At 32.5% G+C, this 26,692-nt stretch overlaps 2 protein-coding genes across 3 annotated transcripts; both read right to left on the bottom strand.

Annotated features, from left to right (window-relative positions):
• Positions 1-1,965: 1,965 nt before the first annotated feature.
• Positions 1,966-6,423, bottom strand: LOC126705304 (disease resistance protein RUN1-like). The gene is made up of 2 exons (XM_050404199.1): positions 5,997-6,423; positions 1,966-2,093 (listed from the first exon to the last, which is right to left on the bottom strand). The coding sequence occupies exons 1-2, from the start codon at positions 6,421-6,423 to the stop codon at positions 1,978-1,980; spliced, it is 543 nt and encodes a 180-aa protein (XP_050260156.1). The 3' UTR covers positions 1,966-1,977.
• On the bottom strand, positions 3,148-12,001 carry LOC126705303 (TMV resistance protein N-like). 2 transcript variants are annotated; one of them, XM_050404198.1, is made up of 6 exons: positions 11,817-12,001; positions 8,594-9,130; positions 7,275-8,367; positions 6,733-6,948; positions 4,757-6,636; positions 3,148-3,570 (listed from the first exon to the last, which is right to left on the bottom strand). In XM_050404198.1, exons 2-4 carry the CDS (start codon positions 9,103-9,105, stop codon positions 6,850-6,852), a joined length of 1,704 nt encoding a protein of 567 aa, XP_050260155.1. In that variant the 5' UTR covers positions 9,106-9,130; positions 11,817-12,001; the 3' UTR covers positions 3,148-3,570; positions 4,757-6,636; positions 6,733-6,849. The 2 variants fall into 2 exon arrangements, with proteins under 2 accessions (XP_050260155.1, XP_050260154.1); XM_050404197.1 differs by lacking the exon at positions 3,148-3,570 and having other exon boundaries at positions 4,707-6,636.
• Positions 12,002-26,692: the final 14,691 nt, after the last annotated feature.

Below are 26,692 nucleotides of genomic sequence, written 5' to 3'. Positions count from 1 at the left end.
CTTTCTCTATGATCTCTACTATTTGCTTAAACTGAATAGATTTGAGGTATTGCACCATTTTTATAAATAAAATTACATATATTCAATTCTCATGGAAGAAGGTAGTGTTGAGTGTTGACCCCGGAGTCTATGTTAAGTGGTTTGGTCCATCCATATTAACTGAGGTTTGTTTTCTAAATTTCCATAATTAATTATTCTGTATATATATGTGTGTGTATATATAATTGTTGTGAGAATTTAAACCATGTGTTAAAAACCTCACAATTTGCTGGTTATGCTTTTTGCCAACTTAGATTTATATACTTTTCTTTCTCTTTTATATAACCACTTTCCCTTTGTAATCTTCTTTTATCTATGTCCAGTCTTGTGGTTTTCCCATTAAGGAGAAAATATTTTCTAAGTAAACCTCTGTGTTCTTACGTTTATTTTATATTTTCTATTGTCTTGGTAATTTTTTGTTATAATATTTTAGGGATTTAAAAAATATATATTATTTGTTGGATTTTCATAAATCATATAAGAATAGATTGCGGCCTAATAGGCAATAGCTCCCAAGTCCCACCCAAGGGTTTTCTACTTGATTTATATATGGGGCAAATAATACAAAATATCAATTGTGAGTGTTTTGATTCTATTACAAATGGTATTGGTATAAAAGGTTTGGCCTTTGATTACTTTTTAGCAACGAGCACATCTTTCCAAAGTATGTGGTAGACTATTGTGGCAAGCTATTTATTCTAACCCCTAAAACTGACTGAGGTTTTTCTTGGAAGCACTAGATTAATATCTCAACCAATCACGTCCACACAAGTCTGAAGGAGTCCCATATAATCATACAAACTCCTGTATCTAGCTCTACTTCACACTAACATTTCACCAGCTTCCAGCTGCTTGCTTGTCCAAACCAATGAAGCTTCTCAACCCCAATAGTCTTCAATGTTGACAATCTTCATATAGTACTTCTAGTCAATTAAGAAAATTGTGGAAGATAAGCAAGACAAGAATATCATGGCAATGAATATAACTTCTAAAAACAAATATGATCAGGGATCCTTCTCACAGTTTCCCCTGCAAACCAGTCATTTAATATGCGAAGGGGAAGATTTAACAATAACAGAGGCTTGAGGCCATAAAAAAAACAACAAAAGGAAAAAGGCGTTCTGCATATTAGATGCTAATGGATGCCCAATGGCAAGATGTGATAAGCAAGAACTCACACTCAAGCACACAGCCCAACTCTTGAAGTATGGTATGGCAGCTTATGGTTCCGAACAAACTTAGAGACTTCATTGCTTGACTGCAATGGAAAAACAGAAATGAGATTTTAGATGGGGGTGGTTGAAGCATAGTGGCAGAGTTGTGTCATGTGCAGTGGATTATGTCCAAACCTCTCAAGAGGCTACCTCTTCATCAACCACAACTCTTGCAGGCGTAATTGGAATGCTTCTACTGAGTTTTGGTGTGGTAATCAGAGATACTGTAGATGCTAACATTGCTGCTCGGCATGACCTAAGGTATATGGATGCAGACAAGGCCAGCTTCAATCAATGGATCCCAGTTTATCTTGTGTTGGCCATCTGGTGGACGACTTGAAAAATTGAGTGTTCAATTGAATGGTTACTTAGGCGTTCCAATAGGGCTATGGTCATTTATTAGCTTTAGAGGCAAGCAAATGCCACACTAGTAGGATTTGGCTGGAGGATACTCCTCCATGTTTCCAAAATTAATGGTACATGCTTTCAATAAGATTACCAACTTTTCATTCAACGAAAGAAAAATTAAAAAAAAAAAAAAGGCTTACCGTTTGAAGCTAATTTAACCTTCCATTCCAATATTCTCTATCTACATATTTAAGTACATTACCAAAATCCTTCCTTAATACCCTTTTATCTTCAAAAACAAGTTTCAGTCTCCAATATATGCAATCATCTTTGAGGAGCTTTTGCAAGAAATTTTTATTCTCCATCCCCAATGACACTATGAACCCCTTTCTCTTGACTGCCATCTCCGCTTCTCTAAGTGAAATGAAAGTTGCTTCCCTTTTAGATGACATAGATCTGATACCCATAATCTGCTTATTCCAGGACCCGACCCTGCACCCAAAAACACATCCACCAAAATTTTTCCTTTTAGAATAGACACCTGCCAGATAACAAAATTACTTGCCATTCTACACAGTGACCAAAAATGCTAAAAAATCTCTTTCACTAATAACTGCTTTTTCTTGAACTCTACAATTCACCATCAAAATCCTAAAAACCATATAAATCATAAAATACCCACTACCATAGCCACAATAACTTCATTATGAGATTTATTTTCAGAGAGAACATACAACCATCATTCTAACCACACTCTCTCTTATTGGGGTTGATAAGAATCCATTCTAATACCACACACTGAAGCAAACCAAATTGCTCTTCCAATTGGACAGGAGAGAACAAATGATCCACAATTTGCTCATATTCACCACACATCAAACATGAATCAGAAACAAAAACTTTTCTTCTAATTAGTTCTGACATCACAGGAAAAGCATTGTTAATTATTTTCCACAGAAAAATATGACATTAATCAAGTGTGCAAACAAATGAAGTCATCAACATGTAGGCAGATAGGTAGAAATGTAAAGTGTCCTCTTTGGTTCCCTAGCATGTTAGTAGACATCAATTGAAAATAAGTAATTCTCCACTAGCTACACAACTTGTTAGAAGCCAAAGTGCAACTAGAAATTGACAAAAACCTTAAAAATAAATAAATATATATGCATGAAATGCATCTTACCTATCTTTCTCAGTATGCAACTGCACCATTGGCTGCTTTGTTAAGTTAAACTAGACTTTCAACATAATAATCAGCAACAGTATACTTATATCCAACAATCCCAAGATCCTTTATCTCTTGGGTCCCAAGATTCTGCAACACAAGGTGGCCACCATCCATTTCCCTACCACTCATTTCAAACACCTTCTCACAATTTCTCCTAAAACCCGTTGGCCTTGGTATTGTTTCTATTGCATTAGTCTTACTTAAACTGAAAACTTTTGTCCATGACAACTCAACATCATACTCTTTCATTACCAAATATGGAAATGGCTATGAACACAAAATTTCTCAATAGTAGAAAATCAAACAAATTGAAAAAGGTGTTCCACAAATATAATTTTGTATTAATCAAGTAGTGAGTACAATCTCTGTTTTGACTCTTTTACAAAAAGCGCTCATCTGATTCTATCTTCTTTGTAGTCTTGACTTGAACACGAAATTTTCTTCAATTTGATTGGAAGATGGATCAAATGGTCTTCACAACAAGTCTCTAGCTTTGAGATTGTTAGAGATTTGTTGTCCTTCAAGTCCTTTGAATGTTCTTTAAGTTCTTCAAAGATTCTTGAGACAAAATTTCTCTAGAGCTTGGGTTTCTTGAAAGCTTGGTGATGAAAAAGAGAGGGCATGTCCTCTATTTATAGTGGTTTTAGAGAATAAACTCCACTTTGAATTGATATGCTTGAAGACATGTAGTAAACTCTTGATTGGCCCAAATTTTGTTTAGAGATAATTATCTCTATTTATCTATTTTGATAAAGGAAATTAGGGAGAAACAAAATAAAGAAAAAAAAAAATCTAATTTACAAAAAGATAAGTCATTTTTAAATGAGATTCAAATATTATAAGATCTCACACATGCCTCTGCACAAGCATCACATTTGATGATGAGGTGTAAGTAAGAAGTTTTCTAACATTGCAAAACAATGGAAGCACGTGGCTCAGGCCACTGTAATAATTAGTGTTCAATACTATCTATTATTTAGTATTTGTTGATTTCCATTAGTAACATTGCTACCTTTTGAAATGTTTCTTCAATCGCAATTATTAATTCATGGTGTGTGCCTCTTGCATCATCAGCTAATTTGTTGATTTCAATTAGTGATATTATTAACTTCCCAAATTTTTTCCTCAATCCCAATCATAAAATTAATGGTATTCTACTTTATTCATTTTGAAAAACCTGTCATGAAAACAAAATGAGGTTGTGCTTATGGATTTCTAAAATGAGGACAGGGATGGCAGTGAGGAGGGTGGGGAGGGATTCAGAGTTTGCATACCTAGAAGCCGAAGGAGGATTGAGAAAAATTATTACCTATCAAACTCAGGTACACTAACGTTGTAGAAAAGAAGAGACAGAAAGGCAACCCCACCAAAGGTTTAGTAACGGTTAGACCAAGCTTTTGCAAAACATGTGTCATGGTGTTGTGGACCATGTGACAATGTAGAAGGGAAGACGTGGTGAAGCAATAGATGAACAAATTTGTAGGGGTAAGGGGTTGGAAACAACATAGTGAAGATTCCAAATTCTGGACATTATATCCACAAAGCTAAGATTTTGATCCTGCTGCCCAAAGTATGGGCCCAAGTCAAGAATGGGAATAAGAATTCAGTGTGTGTGTGTGTTTCAGTTTATGGAGTTTCTATGCTTAATGAAAATTAGAGGGAGTGATATAGAACAATAAACTAGTGTTTTTGGTAGCAAAAGCTTTACAGTTTTGATGTTTACTTGCTTTCAAGAAAATGATTTTTTATGCAACAACAACAAGAATCTTTTTGTTGCAATTCTTTGTTCGTCCTAGTCAAATTGCTAAGAGTCTCATTGACAACTCTAATCAAACATATGGTGAGCAATCCATTAATATTTGTACACATGAAAAAGATAATGTGGCAACCAACAGAACTTGAATTAAAAAGAAAGACTGTGACTTACAGAGAAAAAAGTTGATTAACCTTCAAGGTCACTTTCATTAGACTCCTGCCAATCACCTAGCACTTCAGCACATTCCTTGTACTCACTTGACTCTTCACAGTTAAAGTTACCTTGGGCCATAAAATCTATGAGCTTTCAATCCTTTTTGGGTGAGGTTCGTAATTAGAGCTTCCAGCCCCTTCATAGCCATCACAGGTTAGCTTGGCTTTGTAACTTTCTGCTGCTATCAAATTGTCGAAATTATGATGGGGAACATCTAAGCCTTCATAAGGAGTGATGTTGTTATTGCTTCTCTCAGCCATAGTTTCGTTAAGATCTTTGATGTCTTTCTTGTATACCATTCGCAACCCGCACTTCTTTACCTTTACCATGCTTGGGATTATTTCGTTTGTCTTCAAGTCCCAACATTTTGACAGAATTTTAATTCCAATCTGACTGGATCCATTTGCATTGCATTCCCACAATGATTTTATGTCTTCGTACTGGTAGAATTGAGGAAGCAAATAAAGTAGCCAAATGTGATCTGATAAAGGAACAATACTTGTAATGCCTGGTGTTGAATTAATTTGTTTTCCGTTGACTATCAAACAACAGTAAAGTGAATTGTCTTCAAGGATTTGGTGATGTGAATGAGAACCAAATACAACACAAACAGCAATCCCTAAGCACTCATTAAATAAAAGAGAATAAGGTATACTAACTTCATCCCCAATACTTTGATACCTAAACCACTTTGGAATTTCACTTCCAGGAAAAACAATGTCACGAATACCAGAGAGAAAGAGAGGGTGCCAAAGGGAGTTTATTATCATTGCAAAAAACATATCAATGAAGCCTTGATTATCAGCCAGTTTCTTGCAATTTAAAAGGCAGAGGCATGTCAATAAAGAATTTGGTTGTAAAAGACCTCGTAGCGTTTCCAATGAGGTACAACCCTTTCCCACAATATAAATAATATTTAATGGAAGCTTTGGCCATGATCGAAGACTCGTGCAATTGTCCACCAACAACCAATATAGCCTAGATAGTTGAGCGATGCTTTCCGGAAGGCAACTAAAATTATTTCCACTTAGATATAAATATTTTAAAGAGAATAAGCAACAAATATCATTGGGAATTGCATTGAGATTGCAATAACTTAAATCTAAGCTGGTCAAAGAACACAAATCCGATAAAGAAATTGATAACAAGCCCACGAGATTGCAATAACTTAGATTCAGTTTGGTCAAAGAATACAAACCCGATAAAGAAGTCGATAACAAGCCCATGCAATTGGGACTTCTAGGCATAAATCCACTGAAAGCTAGTTTTTTAAGAGTTCGAAAAAGAGCATTGGAATAAGGCAAAAGTCCTGTGGCAGTTCCACTCACATCAACCTCCTCTGCACTTTTCTTAGTCACCAAATTTTCTAGTTTTGAGCATCCAGAAAGATTGAGATCTTTAAGCCGCTTCATATTTAAAAAGGTACTAGGAAGAGACATGAGATTTTTGCAATCTTTTACATTCAATGAAGCAAGGCCAGTCAAATTCCCAATTGATGTGGGTAATTTTGTAATAGCAGTGTCATCCAAGTAAAGTTCTAATACACTTTCCATATTTTCTCCAAACACTGGAATTCTTTTTAAATTTGAGCAACCAGAAAGAATAAGGATCTCAAGAGACTCCATTTCAAACTTGCTTGGAAGACTTCTTAAGTTTTTGCAACCTTTTAGGTTAAGAAAAGTGAGTTTTTTATGAACTCCAATTGATGGGTGCAAGGATCGGAAATTTATACAACCCTCAAGAACCAATTTCTCAAGATTTGGGATTTCGTTGAAGTCGTGGGTTTCAATCAATTTTAGTGAGTTATTCAATTGGATGAATTTCAAACCATCAAAAGGCTGCGCAAAGCCAAAAAGGAAAAAAAAATTAGCTTCTACAGAAACTTACTATTTAATGAAACTTAAAAATAAAGTTGTACATAGTACCTAAATTACCTTTAGTTGGAAGCTTGATGGAAAATATTTTGAAGGGTATCCACTCCAATCAAGATATCTCAAGGCATTAGGAAGATATTTGGGTTCATGCAAAAGGTGAACATTATCAATTATGAGCTATTTAAGATCAAGAACCTTTGAAAAGCATTCCGGATTCCAATATGCCTCTTTTTGTTTTTGCAACCTTAAGACTATGCCTTGAATTGCTTTTTTTCCCTAGTAATCATGAAGAGCACATATTAGTGAATTGCAAAATGTAAGATTACAAAAGCTACTCTATGTTTACTCTTTTAAATAAGGGTAAAACTTAGAAACAATATCTTAGGTGTAGTTCATTAGTTCCCCAATAAAATTCGAACTCATAGTTGAATTTAATTTAATTATCTTTGAAAATGATAATATCGTATTTTATTGTTCAATCCAAGCAAACGAGTGAATTTGATTAGGGAAACTAATATATTGAACCTAAAGTATTATATATATCTTTTCACCTTGAATAATATAGTAGGGTACATGCTCAAGTTTTCTAAATAACTGCTTACCGTATTTTTTGTCAATACATCATTGATGTCCTTAAACAACCATAGTTTTCCACGCTTTCTCGGCTCTTTAGGACACTCTTCATAAACTATGTTCTTTCCCATTTCTTGAAGCAAATCATGCATCCACAAAGTATGATCATCACGGAATTTAACAAGGGATTTATCAAAAAGAACCCCCAATCCAATATTTGGAAAAAGGCCAAGATAATTTAGTATTTCTACTACTTTTCTTTTCTCCATATGATTAAAGAAACAAGCAATATTAAGGAATATTTCCTTCTCTGTTTCATGTAGTCCGTCAAAACTTATTCTAAGTACTCGGAGAATTTCATTTTCTGGAAACTCTTTTAGCCTCTTTAATGTACTTTTCCATTCATTGATACTTCTACCACACAAAAACAAACCCAAAATCTCAATAGCTAAAGGAAGCCCATGAGCATAATATACAAAATCTTCAGATAGCTTTCGATAATCTTCGGGAGGGTGACCTTTTTTAAAAGCTTTCAAACTCAAAAGATGAAGAGATTCGTCATAAGTCAATCCATTAGCCTCATATATTTCATCTACTCCAAGGTTTTGTAGCAAATGCCTATCTCTTGTTGTTATTATAACTCTACTACCTAAACCAAACCAAACCCGATTCCCTGCTAACTTGTCTAATTGGTCGAATTGATCTACATCATCAAGAACAAGAAGAATTCTTTTATGATGTAACCTATTCTTGATCACAAGAACTCCTTCATTAACATCTTGTACACTCATATTTTCATTCAAAATTTGAAGAATGAGTTGCCGTTGTAATTGAACTAAACCATCTTTTTCACAAACTCCCCTAACATTAGCAAGAAAACAACAACCTTCAAACTTATCTGAAACCATATGGAAAACAACTCTAGCAAGAGTTGTTTTCCCTATTCCTCCCATACCCCAAATCCCAATAATGCGAACATCATTTGACCCTAAATCCAAACATGACTCCAATTTCTCCACTCGAGAAATTATTCCTACTAGGTTTTCAGTATTTTCTGAGAATGCATAACTTAATTTATGACATAATTCTCCCACAATATTTTGGATAATTTGTGACTCAGGCCTACAATGAAGAGAAAAATATGTGGTCAGTGTAAACCGCAATAAATATGTTTAAAAAAGGTAGAAAATCCAATTTTCTATTATTTTGATTGAAATTAATTGGCTCAAGACAAAACTTGAAAGAACTACAAACATGTACTTAGGTCTACATAAAGTTCAAAACAATGCTATATATGAGGCGAGTGTCATCTGAATATTTTAAAGAAAGAAATGTCAAATTGGATTACCTAGCTTGTACATGCCATCCTTTGAGATTGGCTACTTCTCTCAAAGCAGTTCTCCATGTTTGCACCTTCTCTATGTAGTCCTTGAAACGTTTTTCATGTTTGGCAAAGGCTTGGGCAAAAGTTCCTACTTGTTTTCGTACAGTAGATGGATCCACATCATAAAAAATTGGTAGAACTGTCATTTCCATTTCTTTCATGCACCCAATGATCTTTACAAGTTCATCCAAACACCATGTAGAAGATGCATAGTTTCTTGAGAGAATGACAATTGCAAACCTTGATTCTTCTATTGTTTTCATAATCTCTGGTGAAATAGATTTTCCTGTCTCAAGTTTTTCCTCATCTCTAAAGGTGAAAATACCCTTTTGCTTTAAGGCGACATATAGATGGTCAGTAAAATTATTGCGTGTGTCCTTACCTCTAAAACTAAGAAAGACATCATATTTCCATTGTGGTGTTGAAGAAGAAAATGATGACAAAGATGAGGTAGTTTGAGTGCTAATGGCAGCCATTAGAAATATATTGGCAAATTTTGAGCTACAATAAAGATTAACAAAAAGCACATTCAATTAAATTTAAAAGAGAAATTAAAGGAAAATAAAATGAGAAGAAGAGAATGATTTGATGTGGAGGAATACATCCTCTGTTCTTAGTCAAGTCAACCACTCTTTTTCTTTTTTAAACAAAGTAGGCATGCAAATGCCCTTTACATCCAGGAATCAACTGGCAAAATTAAACGTATATAATTGAATTTATCACTACAAAATAAACTGTGGTTTTAATAATTTTTTTTTTCTAAATATCAAACCTCTTGATCTTTATATTTAGGATGAACCCTTCCCCATGTCAATACATGCACTCATTCTATCCTCACACCACTGACCAATCACAGCTAAAATGATGCATCCTTTTAGTTTTCCCAAAAAGAATACTCCATACGTTCTAAGTTCTTGGTCCTCTAGTCCCATAAGGTAGTCCTCTTTTTAAAGTCAATAAATAAATTCCGCGACTTATCCTTTGCTTTACCTTTTTAATTAAAGACAAAGCATTATTCTCTCTATAAATTAAAAAAAAAAAAAAAAAAAAAAAAAAAAAAATTGTTCCCTTAAAAAGTTAAATTTTCTTAATAGGACCAACAACAAAGAATGAAAATTGTATAAATTTGGTCAGAGTTACAATGATTCCCTAACATGCCAACAGTGAGCTATCACATAATAATAAAAATATTACGGGGAAAAATTTTGTAATTTAATATTTGATATAAGAGGAGAATAAACATGGACTCATTTTTACAGTGTTGTTTGTTACATGAGAGTGGTCAAATAAGTAATAATAGTAACTAGAGATTAACCATGAATATTAAGTGAAAATATATTCATTGGCTTATTACATAGGGTGATTTGGTATGGAGGTGGAAGTATTATAAAGATTATAAAATTAAAGTATTATTCATAAATAAAATGTCAAACCAAATAACCTGTGCAAAAAACAGTTGGTATAAATTGAGAAAGTCAAATATATAAAATTAAAATAAAAAAGGGAAATTTTTCAAAAAACGCAAAGGCCAATAAACAAGTTTTATGTTCTTCCACCTTTCCTCTGCTTTATCATCATTCAAATGGAAATTGAACCCAAATTAAATATGTTAAAAAAAAATAATTAAAAAACAGAGAATTCACAAGCATTGCATAAAAGAAGAGAGGGGACCTTGAGGATGTGGATCACGTTGTCAAGGAGAAGAGAGGCTCAGAGTGAGTAAAGTCTCACATTGAATAATAATAACAAGAGCAAATAATTAATATAACATAGTTGGCCCAAACTTATAGGTTTCTGCTTTTGGATTTAATGGTATCCCAACAAATTTCAATTGGAGTCTCCAAGGTGTTATATCATGTAATTGCTTCTTAACTTTTAAGATTGGGCGTTGGGTATTGGAAGCAAAGAGACATAGTCACATACAAACATGCACATATATAAAAAGGGATTTCTCTCTAAACAGCCTGATTGTTCTTTCACAAATTGAAGATGCCAAGAATTGTTTTGCACTATTTATGATATCATCAGATTGAAAATGTAATCTTAAAATTCAGTGGATTTCTATTGTGTTATAAAAAAAATAAAAAATAAAATTATGATTTTGCTTATGGTGCGTGCCTATAAACTATAAAGGGATTTCTGTAAGTTTACTAGTGATTTTGCTTAGTGCTTGCCCAAGATCATTTTTCCCTTGGTGTACATAAACAGAAGGAAAGTATGCTAAATTAAACCTCTAGTAATACATGGGTTAGGCCTGGCAAAATTGGGTTCTTGGCCCATCAATAGAACTATCAAATAGTTGGGTCTAGGTCAATGGTGTGAAGAAATGAATAAACCTTTGAACTAAATTGTTTGTGGGAGTAGGCAGAAAGCCAGAAACCAAACCGACCAGTTCTAGAGACAGCAAGGAAGTCTTAAGCTAGGAACTCATGGGTTTAGCCAGACAGAGTCAGATCCTTGGTCCATTAATATGAATAAACATTTTAACTGTAATGATATTATATATATAACTGCTATGGGTCAAGTCAGTAAATCTTTTTTTTTAACTCAAAACTCAAAAGTGAGATTCGATATTATCAAATTTATTTATAAAAAGAAAAAAAAGAAAAAAAAAAGAAAAAAAAAAAGAAAAGAACAAAGACCAAAGAAAGTTTTTATTTTTTCCACGAAACAAAGTAGGGTCTTATCATCTTCTAGGAATAAACCACGGAAAATTAAAGCTAGGAGAAAAGAATATTAATAGAGAGCCTCTTTTTGACATCAATTATACGTACCAATTCAAACTAACAAATATGCCTCTTTATCAATTATAATTTTTATATAGAAACAGAATTGAAAGTTCTGAATTTTAGTGAGTCTTTAAAAAAAAATTATGTGTTCTAAAAATTATGATTACCAGACTGAAATTAAGAAAGAAGCTACTGCGACCCAAACACTATTTTATTTTAGTGAAACATTTTTTATTTGACAATCACAACTGCTATAAGAGGAAAAACTCAGATATAAAACAGGAAAACACAACAACAACAACAACAAAAAACCCAGAAATAAATTTTACGTTTCTCCTCCTTTTCCACTGTTTTCCCGTCACTCAAACAGAAATTGAACACAAACCAAATATAAATTTAATAAATAAATAAATACCAGAGAATTCACACAAAGTATTGAATAAGAGAAGAGAGAGGACCTTGAGGATGCGGTTCACGTTGTCAAGGTCAATGAGATGAAGAGACGGAGACAGAGAGAGACACAGTCGGTTGAAGAGGAGAACAGAGACCAGTGAGATATTTTTTTGGGTTAGAGACCAGTGAGATATTGTGGAGAGTATAATTGTAGGAGTGGATTTGTAGGTAGAAAGATATCTAAGACCAAAAAAACCCATTTGCGCGGCTTTTCTTTTTCTTTTTCTTGGGTTTGTCTTTTCCAGTATTTTTCATTCGGTTTTATTTTTTTCTTTATTTTTTTCTGTCATTTATAGTACCGGTTTAGAAACAGCTTATTTAGCTGGAATTGAAATTTTTTTATTGAAAATATTATAGATAAAGTTAAAAAATAACTAAAATAGTACAATAAAACTCATAAATAATATCAAAAATATACTGAATAGTAAAAAATGCTGACTTTCTAACCCCAAACGCACACTTAATATCTGTTTGGATACCGATTATCATGCGTCTGCGTCTACATTTGCTTTTTTTTTTTTAAGCGCATTTTGTGGCTGTGGTGCTTTTCCAATGGGTCTTGTGCACTATTTACGAGACCCACAAACCTCTTTTTTTACCAAAACTTTCATTAAAAATGGGTCTCATTGTACTATTCAAACATTTAAAAATTATTTTACTATAATGTTTTCAGTTTTCAGTTTTCAGTAAAATAAGCGATATCCAAACACACCTCTTATTCTCATTTGTTTTGGATCCTTTAGCTTGTATTTTTTTAATTATTTTTTATTAAAAAAAAAAGGCTAAAATGCAAAACTCGCCCCTAAATTTCTCCATAATTTATTTTAGACCTCTAACTTAGTTTCATTTCAATCCTTTAAATTTTAGATTTATTCAATTAAGGTTTTTCATCAACTTTTGTTAAATTTTTTGAAAAAAAATGAATCTGTAAAATATTTTTTAATTATTAATTGAATTTTTTTATTATAAAAATTTGAAGAAAAATTTAAAGATTGAAAAATTCACTACAATATATAATAAAAGTTTATGAAAAAATCTTAATTGAATAAATTTTAAAATTAGAAAACTCAAAAACAAAGTTAAAGAACTTAAATGAATTTTGATAAAATATAAAAGATGGGTTTTGCATACAGTCAAACCAAAGGTTAAAAACGTATTTCAGTTGCTTCTTTGCATAATGGGCAGTTTGTGTCTATTGTTCCTAACCATTCTACAAGTGGGTCTTTTGATGGTAGCACAGCCATCCTATTCCTTGATTCCCTTCTTTGTTCCTGATTTAAATGGTACACTGTCTATCCGTTTGAGGAATAACTATTCTTTTAATAGGTATGGTGTAAGTTGGGAGCGCCTAGGCCACAGATTTAATCAAAATGCACCTACCTGCCCACTAACTTTAATGCCAAGTGGATGAAGTCATAGTCCCCTTTTATATTTCTCTAAATATGTTTTATATCACAGGCTGCCCATTATAAGAAATAACACTATTTGCAACAGTTCGACCTTCACAACTTACGTCTATGGTCTCTACTATTTACTTACATTAATTGTATAGATTTGCGGTTTTACACCATTTTAATAAATAAAATTACATATATTCAATTTGCATGGAAGAATATAATCAGGGATTGAGGATACTGAACTTCCCACCAAAGTTTACAGATCCGGACCGTTCATTGAACCGTAAAAAAGAGAGGTTCAAGGTTTTTGAGGTCGAACCGAAGTCGAACCGTGATGACATCATAATTAATTTAATAATTAATTAAACCCTAAATATAGATATTAAATTTATAAAACTAGCAAAATTGACTAATATATCTATATATGTGAAGGAAATTTAATGATTTTTAAGCATATATCTAATAATTAAATAAGAAAGTTAATAAAATAAAATAATAACCATGAAAACATTAAAATTTATGATTAATTTTTGAAGTAAAGTTAAATATCTTTGAAGGATTTTAATTATAATTTTTTTTATTCCTTGTAAGAGATGGATAATTTAATTAAATAGAATAAAATTGTGTTAAGTTGTTTTTTTTTTTTTTAATTGCTAAGGGGTTGGACCGCACGGTTCTTGCCACCGGTTCGTACCGTCCAACCCCGGTTTTAGGGGTTCACGGAATTGCCACATATGCTCGGTTCTTTATGCTTAAAAAACTGGTTTTCATCCCGATTCCCGATTTTCACGGTCTGACCTCTCGGTCCGGTCCGGTTCTGAGAACTATGCTTCCCACAACTATGGTTTTCCTAGCCCCATGATCAATGTGCCCTTTAAACATGTTACCAAACCCACCATCAACAATTTCCTCACAAATAAACTTATCAAAGCATTGCTTTGCATCATGCATTCTCTGTTATGAGCTCATGTAGTTACTCAAACCCACCTACACTAATAATGAAAACATTTTCAAGATTTGTTTGTTTTCTAAATTTATCTAATTAGTTATTCCTCTTTAATTTACTTTGATGGAAGCACATTATCTATATATAGTTAAAATGGTTGTGGGAATTTAAACCTTGTGTTGGAAACCTCACGATTTGCCAATTAAGCTACAAAGCTATTATCAAACATATTATCAAATTATTAAATAAATAAAATCTAGGAGAATTCATCAACTGAAGATATCCAATGAGTGTAGAGCACCTAAGCTATTTACTTGTGGAACACAAAAGGAAAAGCAACCTGGAACGAGAGAAAAGATTTTCTGAGTGAGAGGGACTTTCAAATGTACACTAGGGAAAAAGTAGACCCCAAAATTGTGGTGTGAGTGTAAATAAATGGGATTTGGTTGATAAAAATCTCTTTTGTGTTTGTTTATTTATTAACAAGCCAAGCTTAAATTTTATTTTTAGGCTTATTTGATAAACTAGCGAGAGAGACTTTTGAATCTACACTAGAAAAAGTAGACCCAACCAAAATTGTTGTGCGAGTGTAAATAGCTGGGATTTCATGTAGATTTCATAATATTGAAGTGGTGAGAATCCTTGAGTCCCATATAGGAAATGATGGAGAATACGAGTTTATATGCTCATTGGTTGGACATTGGGTTGGGCTTTAGGCATGTGTAGACTAAGCCCCCTTGTCCAAATAATAATAATATTTTATTATTTTATCTTTTGAGTTAGTAAGTCTGTATATAGCAGTTATTTTTAAAATAGTGTGTCTTTTCAGTAACGTATATATTCATTACCCCTCATTCATGAAAAATAACTTTTGAGAAACTCTTCCAGAGAGAAAATATTTTGTCCATTAGCATTTGAGTCAAAGAGAGAGAAATGGAGACATAGTTCAGTTCACAGAGCACAGACCTTGTATGCTTCTTCTCCATGTTGTAAATCATTTTATCTTGGGAGGCAAACATCCATAAGTCTCAAAACATCACAGATTGTGTGAGGGGCGAAATCTTTTTTAAGAATATTGTGTCAAACACAAGACTTGATTTGTATCATTCATCCTTCACGCATTTGGTTTGTAAGTTTTTAATTATCTTGCAGATTTCTTCTTATATATGCAGTATCCTTTTTCTGTTTTTGCATATCACATTTTTTGATGTTATTGCTTATAATTAGATATGTATGTTATTTCTTTTTGCTTAATCACAAAAGTAAATGTTTATTTTAATGCTTGGTAATTTATTTTTGCGTTGTCTTTCAATTACTATGAATAGCTAAATTTTCAATTAAGATTGAGGATGAAACCTTATTAAAGATTATCAAAAGTATTTATGTGATTTAATTTTTCCCACAATAGTTGTTCTTTAATGATTTAAATTGGAGACAATGTGCATGGATCTAGCAACAACTTAAAGATTGGAGAACGCATGCAAAATGATCGTTTTGGATTTTATTGTGATGGGTGAAAATCTCATATATATCTGACTAAGGTAAGGGTGGACTTCTCAAATTTCACATATGAATAGGTGGTTTTTACTATTTTAGGTTTTGTTTTGAAGTTACTTAATGTATTTTGTATAATACACGCACGCACGCACGCACATGTGATCAATTCAGTCTTCATTGAAATTGGAATCTCAACGACGTCATTAACTATCGTCCTATTTGTCGTCGGCAATCCCATTAGGCAATTCGATCAGCTTAATTCCAGCTCAATAATTTGGCCTAGATTGATTTTTGAACACCCTTACCGAAAGTTTAACAATTTCAATAAAGAGTTTTAAGGGGTCTTAATTTCTATTTCTTTTAAATGAAGGGGGTAGGGTCATGTGTTTTGGTATTGTCAATCATGCCAAATTATGTGTCTTTTATTGAGTTTTGATGTGTCTTAAAGTTGTAATTGAAGACCAAGTTGAAGACACAAAGTTTGCTCAAGAAAAGCTCAAGAAAAACACATTTTCAGCATGTACCTCAATAGCAGCTCGATAGAAGCTAGAAACTCACTGTCTCCTTGATAAAAGCTCGATCTATCGAAATTTTGTTCTCGATAGTAGCTCGATCTATCGAGTTTTGCGGATCAACAAAAATTAGTAATGAGAAGGAGCATGGCTCTTAAGGGTGTAGTGGAAGAGAGTGATGACTCTGAAAATGAGGATGAGAATGAGGATGATGACTAAACTTTCATAGCTAAGAAGATTAGAAAACTTCTCCAATATAGGAAAAAGGATAAGAACAAAGCTCATAGGAAATTTGAATCCTTTAGGAAAGGTAAGAGTGAAAAACCCTTCATTTAGTGCCATGAGTATAAAAGTTTTGGTCATATGAGGATAGAGTGTCCAAACTATCTTATAAAAGAAAAGACCAAAAGATCAAAAGGTAAAGTGTTGGTTGCCACCTTACACTACAAACGTCGCTAAAAACATAAAAAAAACGTCGCTATATACTACAGCGACGTTTTTTTTGCGACGTTAAAAACTGTCGCAATAGGCTCGTCGCTATAGGTCTATTGCGACGTTTTTGAAAACGTCACCATATGTGAATCTTTAATGACGTTCAAAAACTTTTAGTGACGTTTTTTAAAACGTCACTATATAATATAACATTTTCGTATATAATTTAGGTAAATACACTTAGCGGCGCTTTTAAAACGCCACAAATAACTAGTCCTATAGCAACGTTTTTGAAAACGTCACTAAAAAGAAGTTCCTCATAGTTTTTAGTGACATTTTTAAAACGTCGCTAAAACTTGCTCATTATTTTTTAACATTAAAAATGCTACTATATAAACTTGCTCAAACTAACAAATGTCCAAACTAATGATTCGCCTAATACATGATATTCCACAATAACAACCTGATCATCAATATTTCACAATAGATGTCCAAACTGTTTTGCTGAAACTAACCTAATCATCAATATTCAACAATAAATGTCCAAAAATAACAAATGTCCAAACTAGCATAGTAACACATTAATCATAGATTCAAATAGATAATAACTATATATATATTTAATACCAATACACTTGTCTGCCTGCCCAAAAAAAAAAAAAAAAAAACCACCTAAACTATGACAATATTATAAACAAAGCACAATACTTCTAAAATAAATATGGTTGTAACAAGACACTTGTCTACCTACACAAAAAGAACCACAACCCAAACTATGACAATATTCTAAACAATGTAGAATACTTCCAAAATAAATGTGGTTGTTCAAAACAACTATGGATGGAGTCCTTATAAAACACTACAACATTGCATTTACCGCTATGTGCTAGTTTCTTGATGGGATGAAGCTTGCAATCTATGAGGAGTTGAAAATTGATGATCTAAACCGAAACCACCTATCTAATAAGTTCATAAAGAAATCATTTTGAATAACAAAATAATAGTTGCTATACCTAAAAAATTTAAACACCCATTACATTCTTAAAACATTAAAATCTAATACTCCTCTAGCTTCTGAAGAATGATTTTTCCGATTTTGCATTAGTTGCATCATTTGGGTTACTCGCTCCTCCAAGTTATCATAACGATTCACTTTCTACAAACTTAAGCAAAAATTATGAAAGTAGAATTACACATACACTTAAATATAGTGCACAATATATTCAAAACCACTTAGTTTCATAAACATGCAAATAAGATTACACATAATCTTAAATATAATAAATAAACCATATCAAATCTATCAATATCCTCATTCACACAAATGGATTAAGCATTTAACCTCTTAAGAAATATGCAAAAACCATCTAAAGAGGATTACACATAAACTTGTCTTATAGTATACAACAACTTCATAACTACTTAGTTTCATAAACATGCAAATAAGATTATACAAGATAACTTTAAAACTCTTCACAAACAAAACAAATAGGAATACACATGAAAATTTTCATCCAAATTTTCAAAAAATAGTAAACACTTCCAATACGAATGTAAACAACCTTATAGCACCATGCAAGTCACCCGTTTGCTCCAACTCAATAATCCACCCCAAGACAATTATCAACATCTCAAGTACAAAGTTTTAAGAAAAAATTACTTACTATGCTCAAGCCAAGCAAACACCTTTTCAAAAAAAAAAAAAATCCAAACTTATCACAATAAATAAGTGCTTAACCTGCAAGGTAAAATAGGACACTTAAATGATGTTTAAGGCAAATAAGGGTGCCATTGCAGAAAATTTTAATGAGTCATGGTGCATAAAAATTTAGTAACAATATATATATATATATATATATATATATATATATATTTATATAAAGAAAAAAGAGCATTTAGTTGAGATTATATACTTAGGACAAGAGTGAAACCCCAACACCTAGGCCAATAACACCAAATGAACATGCCAAAAAAAAAAAAATCCACAGCTTTCTTAATTTTCCAAGATTATAAAGAAATTACTATAATTTCATATAAAGTATTAATCATAATTTCTAATACAATAACACACAAACACAGCTCAATACCACTGATCAAGTAATAATTGTAATCCCATAACATAATTGTTAAAGAAAAAAAAAAAAAACTTAGTTTTAGAACTTTTAAATGAAATCATGAATGCTTACAAGTATTGAAAACCCAAAAAAAAAAAAAAAAATCAACAAATATACCTCAACTATATCCATCCAAATTTCTAAATTTAATAAACACTCCCAATATCAATCGAAACAACCTTATAATACCATGCAAGCTACCCACTTGTTCCAACACAACAATCCAACCAATACAATTATCAATATAACAAGTATTGAAATCTAAAAAGTAATAAAAAAACATGACTCAAAAACATCCAAATTTCCAAAATATAATTAACACTCGCAATATGAATGCAAACCGCCTTATAACACCATGCAAGCCACCCGCTTGCTCCAACACAACAATCCACCCAATACAATTATTATAATCACAAATATAAAATGGTTACAAGTATTGAAATCAAAAAAGAAATTAACAAATATAACTCAACCATATTCATTCAAATTTCCAAATTTAATAAACACTCCCGATATAAATTGCAATGACCTTATAATATCACGCAAGCCACCCGCTTGCTTCAACACAACAATCCACCCATTACGATTATCATAATCATAAATATTGAATGCTTACATGTATTGAAGTCCAAAAAGAAGTCAACAAATATAACTCAATCATATCCATACAAATTTTCAAATTTAATAAACACTCCAAATATCAATTGTAATAATCTTATAACACCATGCAAGCCACCCGCTTGCTCCAACACAACAATCCACCAAATACAATTATCAATATAATAATATATAATGCTTACAAGTATTGAAGTCCAAAAAGTAATCAACAAACATAACTCAACAATATCCAAATTTTCAAAAAATAATAATAACTCCCAATATGAATATAAACTATGTTATAACACCAAGCAAGCCACCCGCTTGCTCCAACACAACAATCCACCCAATACAATTATCATAATCACAAATATAAAATGCTTACAAGTATTGAAATCCAAAAAGTAATCAACAAATATAACTTAAAAATATCCATCTAAATTTTCAAAAAATAATAAACACTTCTAATATGAATGAAAACCGCCTTATAGCATCATGCAAGCCACCCGCTTGCTCCAACTCAACAATCCACCCCAACACAATTATCAACATCTCAAGTACAAAGTTTTAAGCAAAAATTACTTACCATACTCAAGCCAAGCAAACACCTTTCCAAAAAAAATCCAAACTTATCACAATAAATGAGTGTTTAACCTGCAAAATAAAATCGGACACTTAAATGATGTGGAAGGCAAATAAAGGTGAGAGAGATTGCACATGATCTTGATTTAGACTCTTTGATTGTAGATTGGATCACTTAAAATAAAAAACTAAAAAAAGTTAAAGAAAAGCATATTGGATCTTTTTACATATCCTAAGCGTCAGAGATATCGGTTAGCCAAAGCTACCTATGATTCTTCTTATTTCATTTGATTTTTCTTCCATTGCAAGAACCACTTGTGATAGAGGGAGACAAATATTAAATTTTACAAATAATATATAAAAAATGTGCCTAATAGAATTTTGAATTTTCTATTAAATTTTACTGAGGTTCTAAAGGCCAAGCATGCAGTACTTATTACCAATTATTAGAGGGAGACAAAGATTTTTTTTGTTCAAGGAGTTGAGCCAAACTCAATTTGCTTGATAAGAAAATACTAGTTCTCACATTAATTGCGAGAATGATCTTGTGGTCCATTAGGTTATTAATGTCGTGTGGGAGATCTAAAGAAACAAAGAGTCAGGTTCATCTATCACTTAAAAATGATAATTGCCACATTTCTGAGCGAGGATGCAAGGAATTGAGTACATTGAGTCATTGACTGAACTTTTTGGAACTACTATTCATCTTTTGTAGCCATTTGGGTATTCACTCACCTATATAAAACTATGGATACAATTTTTAGCACAAAACTATAATTCAAGGATCCATAAGTTTTAATATTATTAGATGAGATCTTCAACCTTGAATATATAAAAAATTTAAAAAGATTTAAAATAGCTTTTGTCTTCCACTTTTTTCGGTGGAAACTCATTATAAAATTCATAGAATTTTGCTCTAAAATGGTGGCCCCCATTTTTCTATGATAAACAAAATAATGACACAAATTTGTTCAAAAACATTATAAGTGTGTCGTTTGTTATGGTTTAATAGTTTATATACTAAGTTAATTCTTTTTCCTAAGTACAACTTTATAAAATTTTACTAAGTTTTTTGTTCCAGTTTATAGCCAAATCCAACTTATTTTCACCTCACTAAAATAAAAAATAAAAAAATAAAAAGAAATTCCAAACTCACTACTAGCAAAACTAAACCACTCCTAGCTACGTACAATTCTTAAACCTTTATTATAATAAACTTGTCTAAATGAGTATTTCTACAAAGCTCATCCAAGTCAACCACTGAACAAATCTAACAACAAAACAAATAATAGCTATTTAAATATTGAATAACAATACAACATAAATATCAATAGAAGACAAAAAGATATCAATTTACTCTTTTCGTTGAAAAAAATTGTACCTTTCCTTGTCGGAGACGATGGTTTTATCGGCGGAAGTGGTGGAGGAAGATAGCAAGATGGGTTGAATTGACTTAGTGGCTTTGAGGGCAAAACAGTGTGTTTTAAGAAAAATGGGTTTGAAGAAAGCGATATGATGAAGATGCGAAGTCTGAATCGATGGAGGACGACGACGGCCGTGGTGGCTATGATGATGGCGGCGGGTGGTGGCTAGGACAGATCGGCAGCTAGGCTAGGGTGAGGGAAGTGGTGGTGGGTCGTGGGTCGTGGCTAGGCTAGGTTGGGAGCGGTGGCGGCAGCAGCAAGAGGGGAGAGTGAGAAGATGAGTTATAGGAAGAGAGAGAGGTGGTACACAAATGAACAAAGAAAAAGAAGGACATGAAATAAAAAAAGAGTGTAGGAAGAAAAAAAAAAAAAAAAGAAATGTAAAAAAAAAGTGGGAAATGAAAAGTTGGGCGAAACTTTGTGCGGGAAGAATGAAAATTCTAAAGGGAACATATAGCGACGTTTGGAAAACGTCGCTATAAAAACGTCGCTATACAGTTTTGCTTATTTTATCTTTTCTTTTGGCGAGAAGCTACAGTGTTGTTAATAACTATAGTGACGTTTTACGAAAACGTCGCTATAATCCAAATAAATGCCGCTGAAAATGTACTTCTTGAGACGTTTTAAGAAACGTCGCTATTATTCTGGGTTATAATGACGTTTTTTAAAAAACGTCGCAAAAAGCACACTCTTTAGCGGCACTAATCAGAACCGTCACAATATACCACTTATAGCGGCAGATTTAAAAACGTCGCTAAAAAAAACGCCGCCTGAACCCAGATTTCTTGTAGTGTTAAGTGATATTGAAAGTGATCTTTTTGATGAGTTTGAGGATGAATATAGTAATTATATGGCTTTTGCTGCCACAACTGAGAATGTGATTGTGGAGAATGTTAGTGATAGTGAGAATTCTTCCGATGATGAAGCACCTAAGAAGTTGACTCTTCAGGAAGCCTATGATAAGTTGTGCACTTAATATATAAAATCTGAAAAGACCTCCTATCTCTGCAGAAAAGAACTTAATGAGGTAAAAACTGATCTGTTAGTCAAATTAGATGAGACTACTTAGTTGAGACTCTGGCTGTGGAGAACACCTCATTAGATAAGAAGGTCAAGAATCCTACGGTGAAGAGGATGTCTAGTGCAAAGCTTGATGAGGTTTTGAGTGCTCAAAAGCCTAGTTCTGATAAGACTGGCTTAGGATATGTTAATTCCTCTAGCCCCTCTTCTTCCACAGCTTTTGGATCAAAGACTGTTGTTGTGCCTCAATTTGAGAAGGTTGATAAAGGTAAGAAATCCATAACTAATATGTCTAATTCTAAATCCTTTGTTAGACCTCGTTTTAGGAAATTTAATTGTTTTAAAACTACTCATGTTTGTCACCATTGTGGTGCTCCTAGACACACTCACCTTAATTGTTTCAAGTTGTATCCTCATAAGCAAGTGTCAAAAAGGTCTCAGGTTTCTTCACAAAGTTCTGCACCTTTTCTTGGTGAGTTATTAAAAGTTTTGAGCTTATTAACTTTATTTTAGGAGAATTTTAACTCCTCTATGTCATTTGGTAATCATACTAGGACACGTGCCTTTTTATCTTCACAGCCAAAGACTTATGCTGTGTGGGTGATGAAGGATCCTAAGGCTTAATTATCTTTTTGTTTGTCATTTGCTTTAATTCATTCTATTTAAAGTAGGACTTTCATGCTTGATTTCTTATCTATTTTTAGAATCATGCTTTCATACATTGCATTGTTTTTGTATTTATTTATTTTTGCATATGCATTTTTTACTTCTTTTATTGCTTTCAAGAAAATAAAAACAAATTTTAAAAAATTGAAAAATACAAAAACAGTGTGTTTTGAGTATACTGGTACTTGTGTACTTTTGGATGGCCATTGAAACAAGGTTTCTTAATTTTGTAACTCTTGTAGCTTAGATAAGCTTCTTTATGCACAACTAAATAATGTGAGCTTTGTGGCTTGTTATGTGATTTGTATGATTTAGTTAATCTTTTATCATTCATATCTTCAATCACTCTTTTTTATGGGAAGGACTAGAAAATTCTAAGAGAAAAACATGAATAACCATCTCACCACTAAAACTCGTCAATCATAAACATTTGTGTGCAATTCATAAAAGCCGTGTTTGGCAAGGTGTAGTACTTGCACAACAAGAAAAGGATGTTTGGCTAACATAATTGAGTATTTCTTTTTTCTCTTATATGCTCATGCATGATATCCCTTTTATACGTAATTGTCTTTTTGTTTGTCCTTTGCTTTAATTCTTTCTATCTAAAGTAGGACTTTCATGCTTGACTTCTTATTTGTTTTTAGAATCATGCTTTCCTGCATTGCATTGTTTTTGTATTTATTTATTTTTGCATATGCATTTTTTATTGGCGTAAATGCACTTTTAATCCCTACATTTTGCACTTTTTCCATTTTGGTCTCTACATTTTATTTTTACCACTTTTAATCCCTAAACCAATTAACACCTGACATTTAGGTCCTTTCAGTCACCCAACTAACAGCAAAAGCTAACGTGGTTCACGGTAGAATAAAAAAAATAATATAATCACACATAATATAATGCCACGTCAGCATAAAAATTTAAAAAATTAATTTATTAATTTTAACTAAATAAAAAAACAGAATTAAAAGCCAAAAATCACTAAAATTAAGATCTAAAAAGTATCTTGAACAAAATTAAAAATATATATATATATTCAAAAAATTCGAAAAAACATGTTTTTTCCCCAATCTTTGGTTGGAAACATGTTTAGACTATCTCTTTCTTCCAATTCCATTTCCAATTACAATTCCTAACTAAAACCAAACAAATCCTTATAAACCAATTTCTCTTCTCCACTTATCAAAAAAAAAAAAAAAAAAAACTCTCTTCTCTTCTCTCTGAGCTATTCCACAATCCTCATCAAATCTCTCCAAACCTCTTTCTCTACCTCTCAATCTTACTCTTTCGGCAAGGGTGATGACAACGGTGAAGGCGACGACAAAGGCTTGAAGACTGAAGGTGACAACGACGGCAGCTTGAAGATTGGTTGTTCTGGGTTTTGCTCGTATGGGTTTTGGATATAGATTAATGCTTCTGTGCTTGTTCTGAGTTTTTTTGGGTTTCGAACCGATGCTCCGTTACTGCTCTGCCACCGTTCAGCCCACCACTCTAACCCCTCTACCCATTTTTCCCTTCGCGATTTCTCTCTCACGAACCCATATTTGCTCTCTCTTTTCCAACCGAACCTAGTCGAGACAAAGAAAAATAAAAAAACAAAAATCCATAACAATATCCACGAACCCAAATTCTCTCTCTCTCTCACGAACCCAGATTTGCTAACAATATTTATCAGCTCCTAGAAAATTCTTTTTCTTGTATATTATTATTATTTTTTGCTATCTATGGGTTCATATCATGAGCTGCTGACATGTTTTTGTTTTTATTTGTGTGTGTGATTTCCATTGTAAGATGTCTGGGAAGTGTGTTGATGTAGTAATGATCGAATGTGTTTTTTTCATGTGGGTATTTGTAAAAATTTAGGATTCTGTGGTGTCTCGGTGGTGGTGGCGGCGGCTAGCTTTTGGTGGTTGGGTTGAGTTTAGGTTGTTGTTGGCTTTGGTGGGTTGTTGGTGGTGGTGGTGATTGCTAGTCATGGGCATGATGGATAGAGAGAGAGGAAGAGAGAGACGTGTGTTCTTGAGCTCTTTGATCTAGGTTCGAGTTCTTTGATCTGGGTTCGAGTTCTTGTGATCTTCATGTTCTTGAGTTTTTTTTTTTTTAATTTTTTATTTATTTTAATATTTATTTTTAATTTAATTAATTAATGTGTGTGATTATATTATTTTTTTTATTCTACCGTCAGCCACGTCAGCTTTTGTTGTTAATTGGGTGAAGAAAAGGACCTAAATGTTAGGCGTTAATTGGTTTAGGTACTAAAAGTGGTAAAAATAAAATGTAGGAACCAAAATGAAAAAAAGTGCAAAATGTAGGGACTAAAAGTGCATTTACGCATTTTTTTAATTTCTTTTATTGTTTTCAAGAAAAGAAAAGAAAATTTAAAAAAAAATTAAAAATTGAAAAATACAAAAATAGTGTGTTTTAAGTATGCTGTTACTTGTGTACTTTTGAATGACCATTGAAACAAGGTTTCTTGTATCTCTTGTAGCTTAGATGAGTTTTTTTTATGCACAACTAAGTAATGTGAGCTTTGTGGCTTGTTATGTGATTTGTATGATTTGGATAATCTTTTATCATTCATATCTTCAATCACTCTTTTTGATGGGAAGGACTAGAAAATCCTAAGAGAAAAACATGAATAACCATCTCACCATTAAAACTCGTCAATCATAAACATCTGTGTGTAATTCATAAAAGTCGTGCTTGGCAAGGTGTAGTACTTGCACAGTAAGAAAATGATGTTTGGCTAACATAATTGACTATTTCTTTTTTCTCTTGTATGCCCATGCATGATATGCCTTTTATACTAGAAAGAAAAATAACCAAAGAACTTGAAAAGCAAAAAGAATCAAAATGCATTTATATATGGTTGCAAGTATGTTTCTAGGAGATGTTGGAGTTATATGATGTACCTCAAAGGTGATGGTCCCCATTAAACGGTTATGATTATGTGTAAATGTTTTTGATTGTCGTATACATTTTCATATGACGAGACATTTATGCTTCTTGCAAAAGTTTCACACACAACACGCATACTCTTTGCTAATCTTGATAATGTTGTACGGGTACAATGTGATTTGGCCATTTAAAGTTACTCTTGTACTAGTGTGAGTTTTTTTAAAAACAAAAATTTGTGTTTTTGCTTTAAAAAGTCTTTTGGATTTTTGCATTTCTTTTCTCCCTTGTGTCCATAGCATCTTGTTGTCATGTTCTTTTTGTAGGTCTATGGTTCCTTATTTTCTTTATTCCCTCTTGTCAGTTTTCTATCTGTCTCTGGTCAAGTTTTTTTGGCTTTCTATGTCCTTTGACAATCGTGGCAAAAAGGGGGAGAAATTTGAGATTTGCATGTCATTCCTCAGGGGGAGTAATAAATTTAGGGGGAGAACTTCATGTAAAAGAGTAGAAAATTTTTTGATGTAACAACCTTAGGGGAAGAGTTAGTTTGTTAGTTTGATACACTTTGATATTGATATATTTTGTGTTGTGTATCTTTTGATTTTGTAACCATCTACATACATTACATTATGTGTTGTTTCAATATATGACGATGATGTATGTGTTTCTCTCTTTATCTCACATATGTTGTTTCTTTTCTCACTTTATACACATGTTTCTTGTTTATTTAACTTGTCATTATTTTCCACATAGTACCTTGATACGCCTTCTTTAGTGCCTTTCAGGAAAGACAAGTTAA

The sequence above is a fragment of the Quercus robur genome, chromosome 11 (genome assembly GCF_932294415.1).
Source record: "Quercus robur chromosome 11, dhQueRobu3.1, whole genome shotgun sequence".
In the NCBI taxonomy this organism is placed as follows: Eukaryota; Viridiplantae; Streptophyta; class Magnoliopsida; order Fagales; family Fagaceae; genus Quercus; species Quercus robur.
Note: the sequence above shows the minus strand (reverse complement) of the source record. Positions and strands in the feature narration are given on the sequence as shown.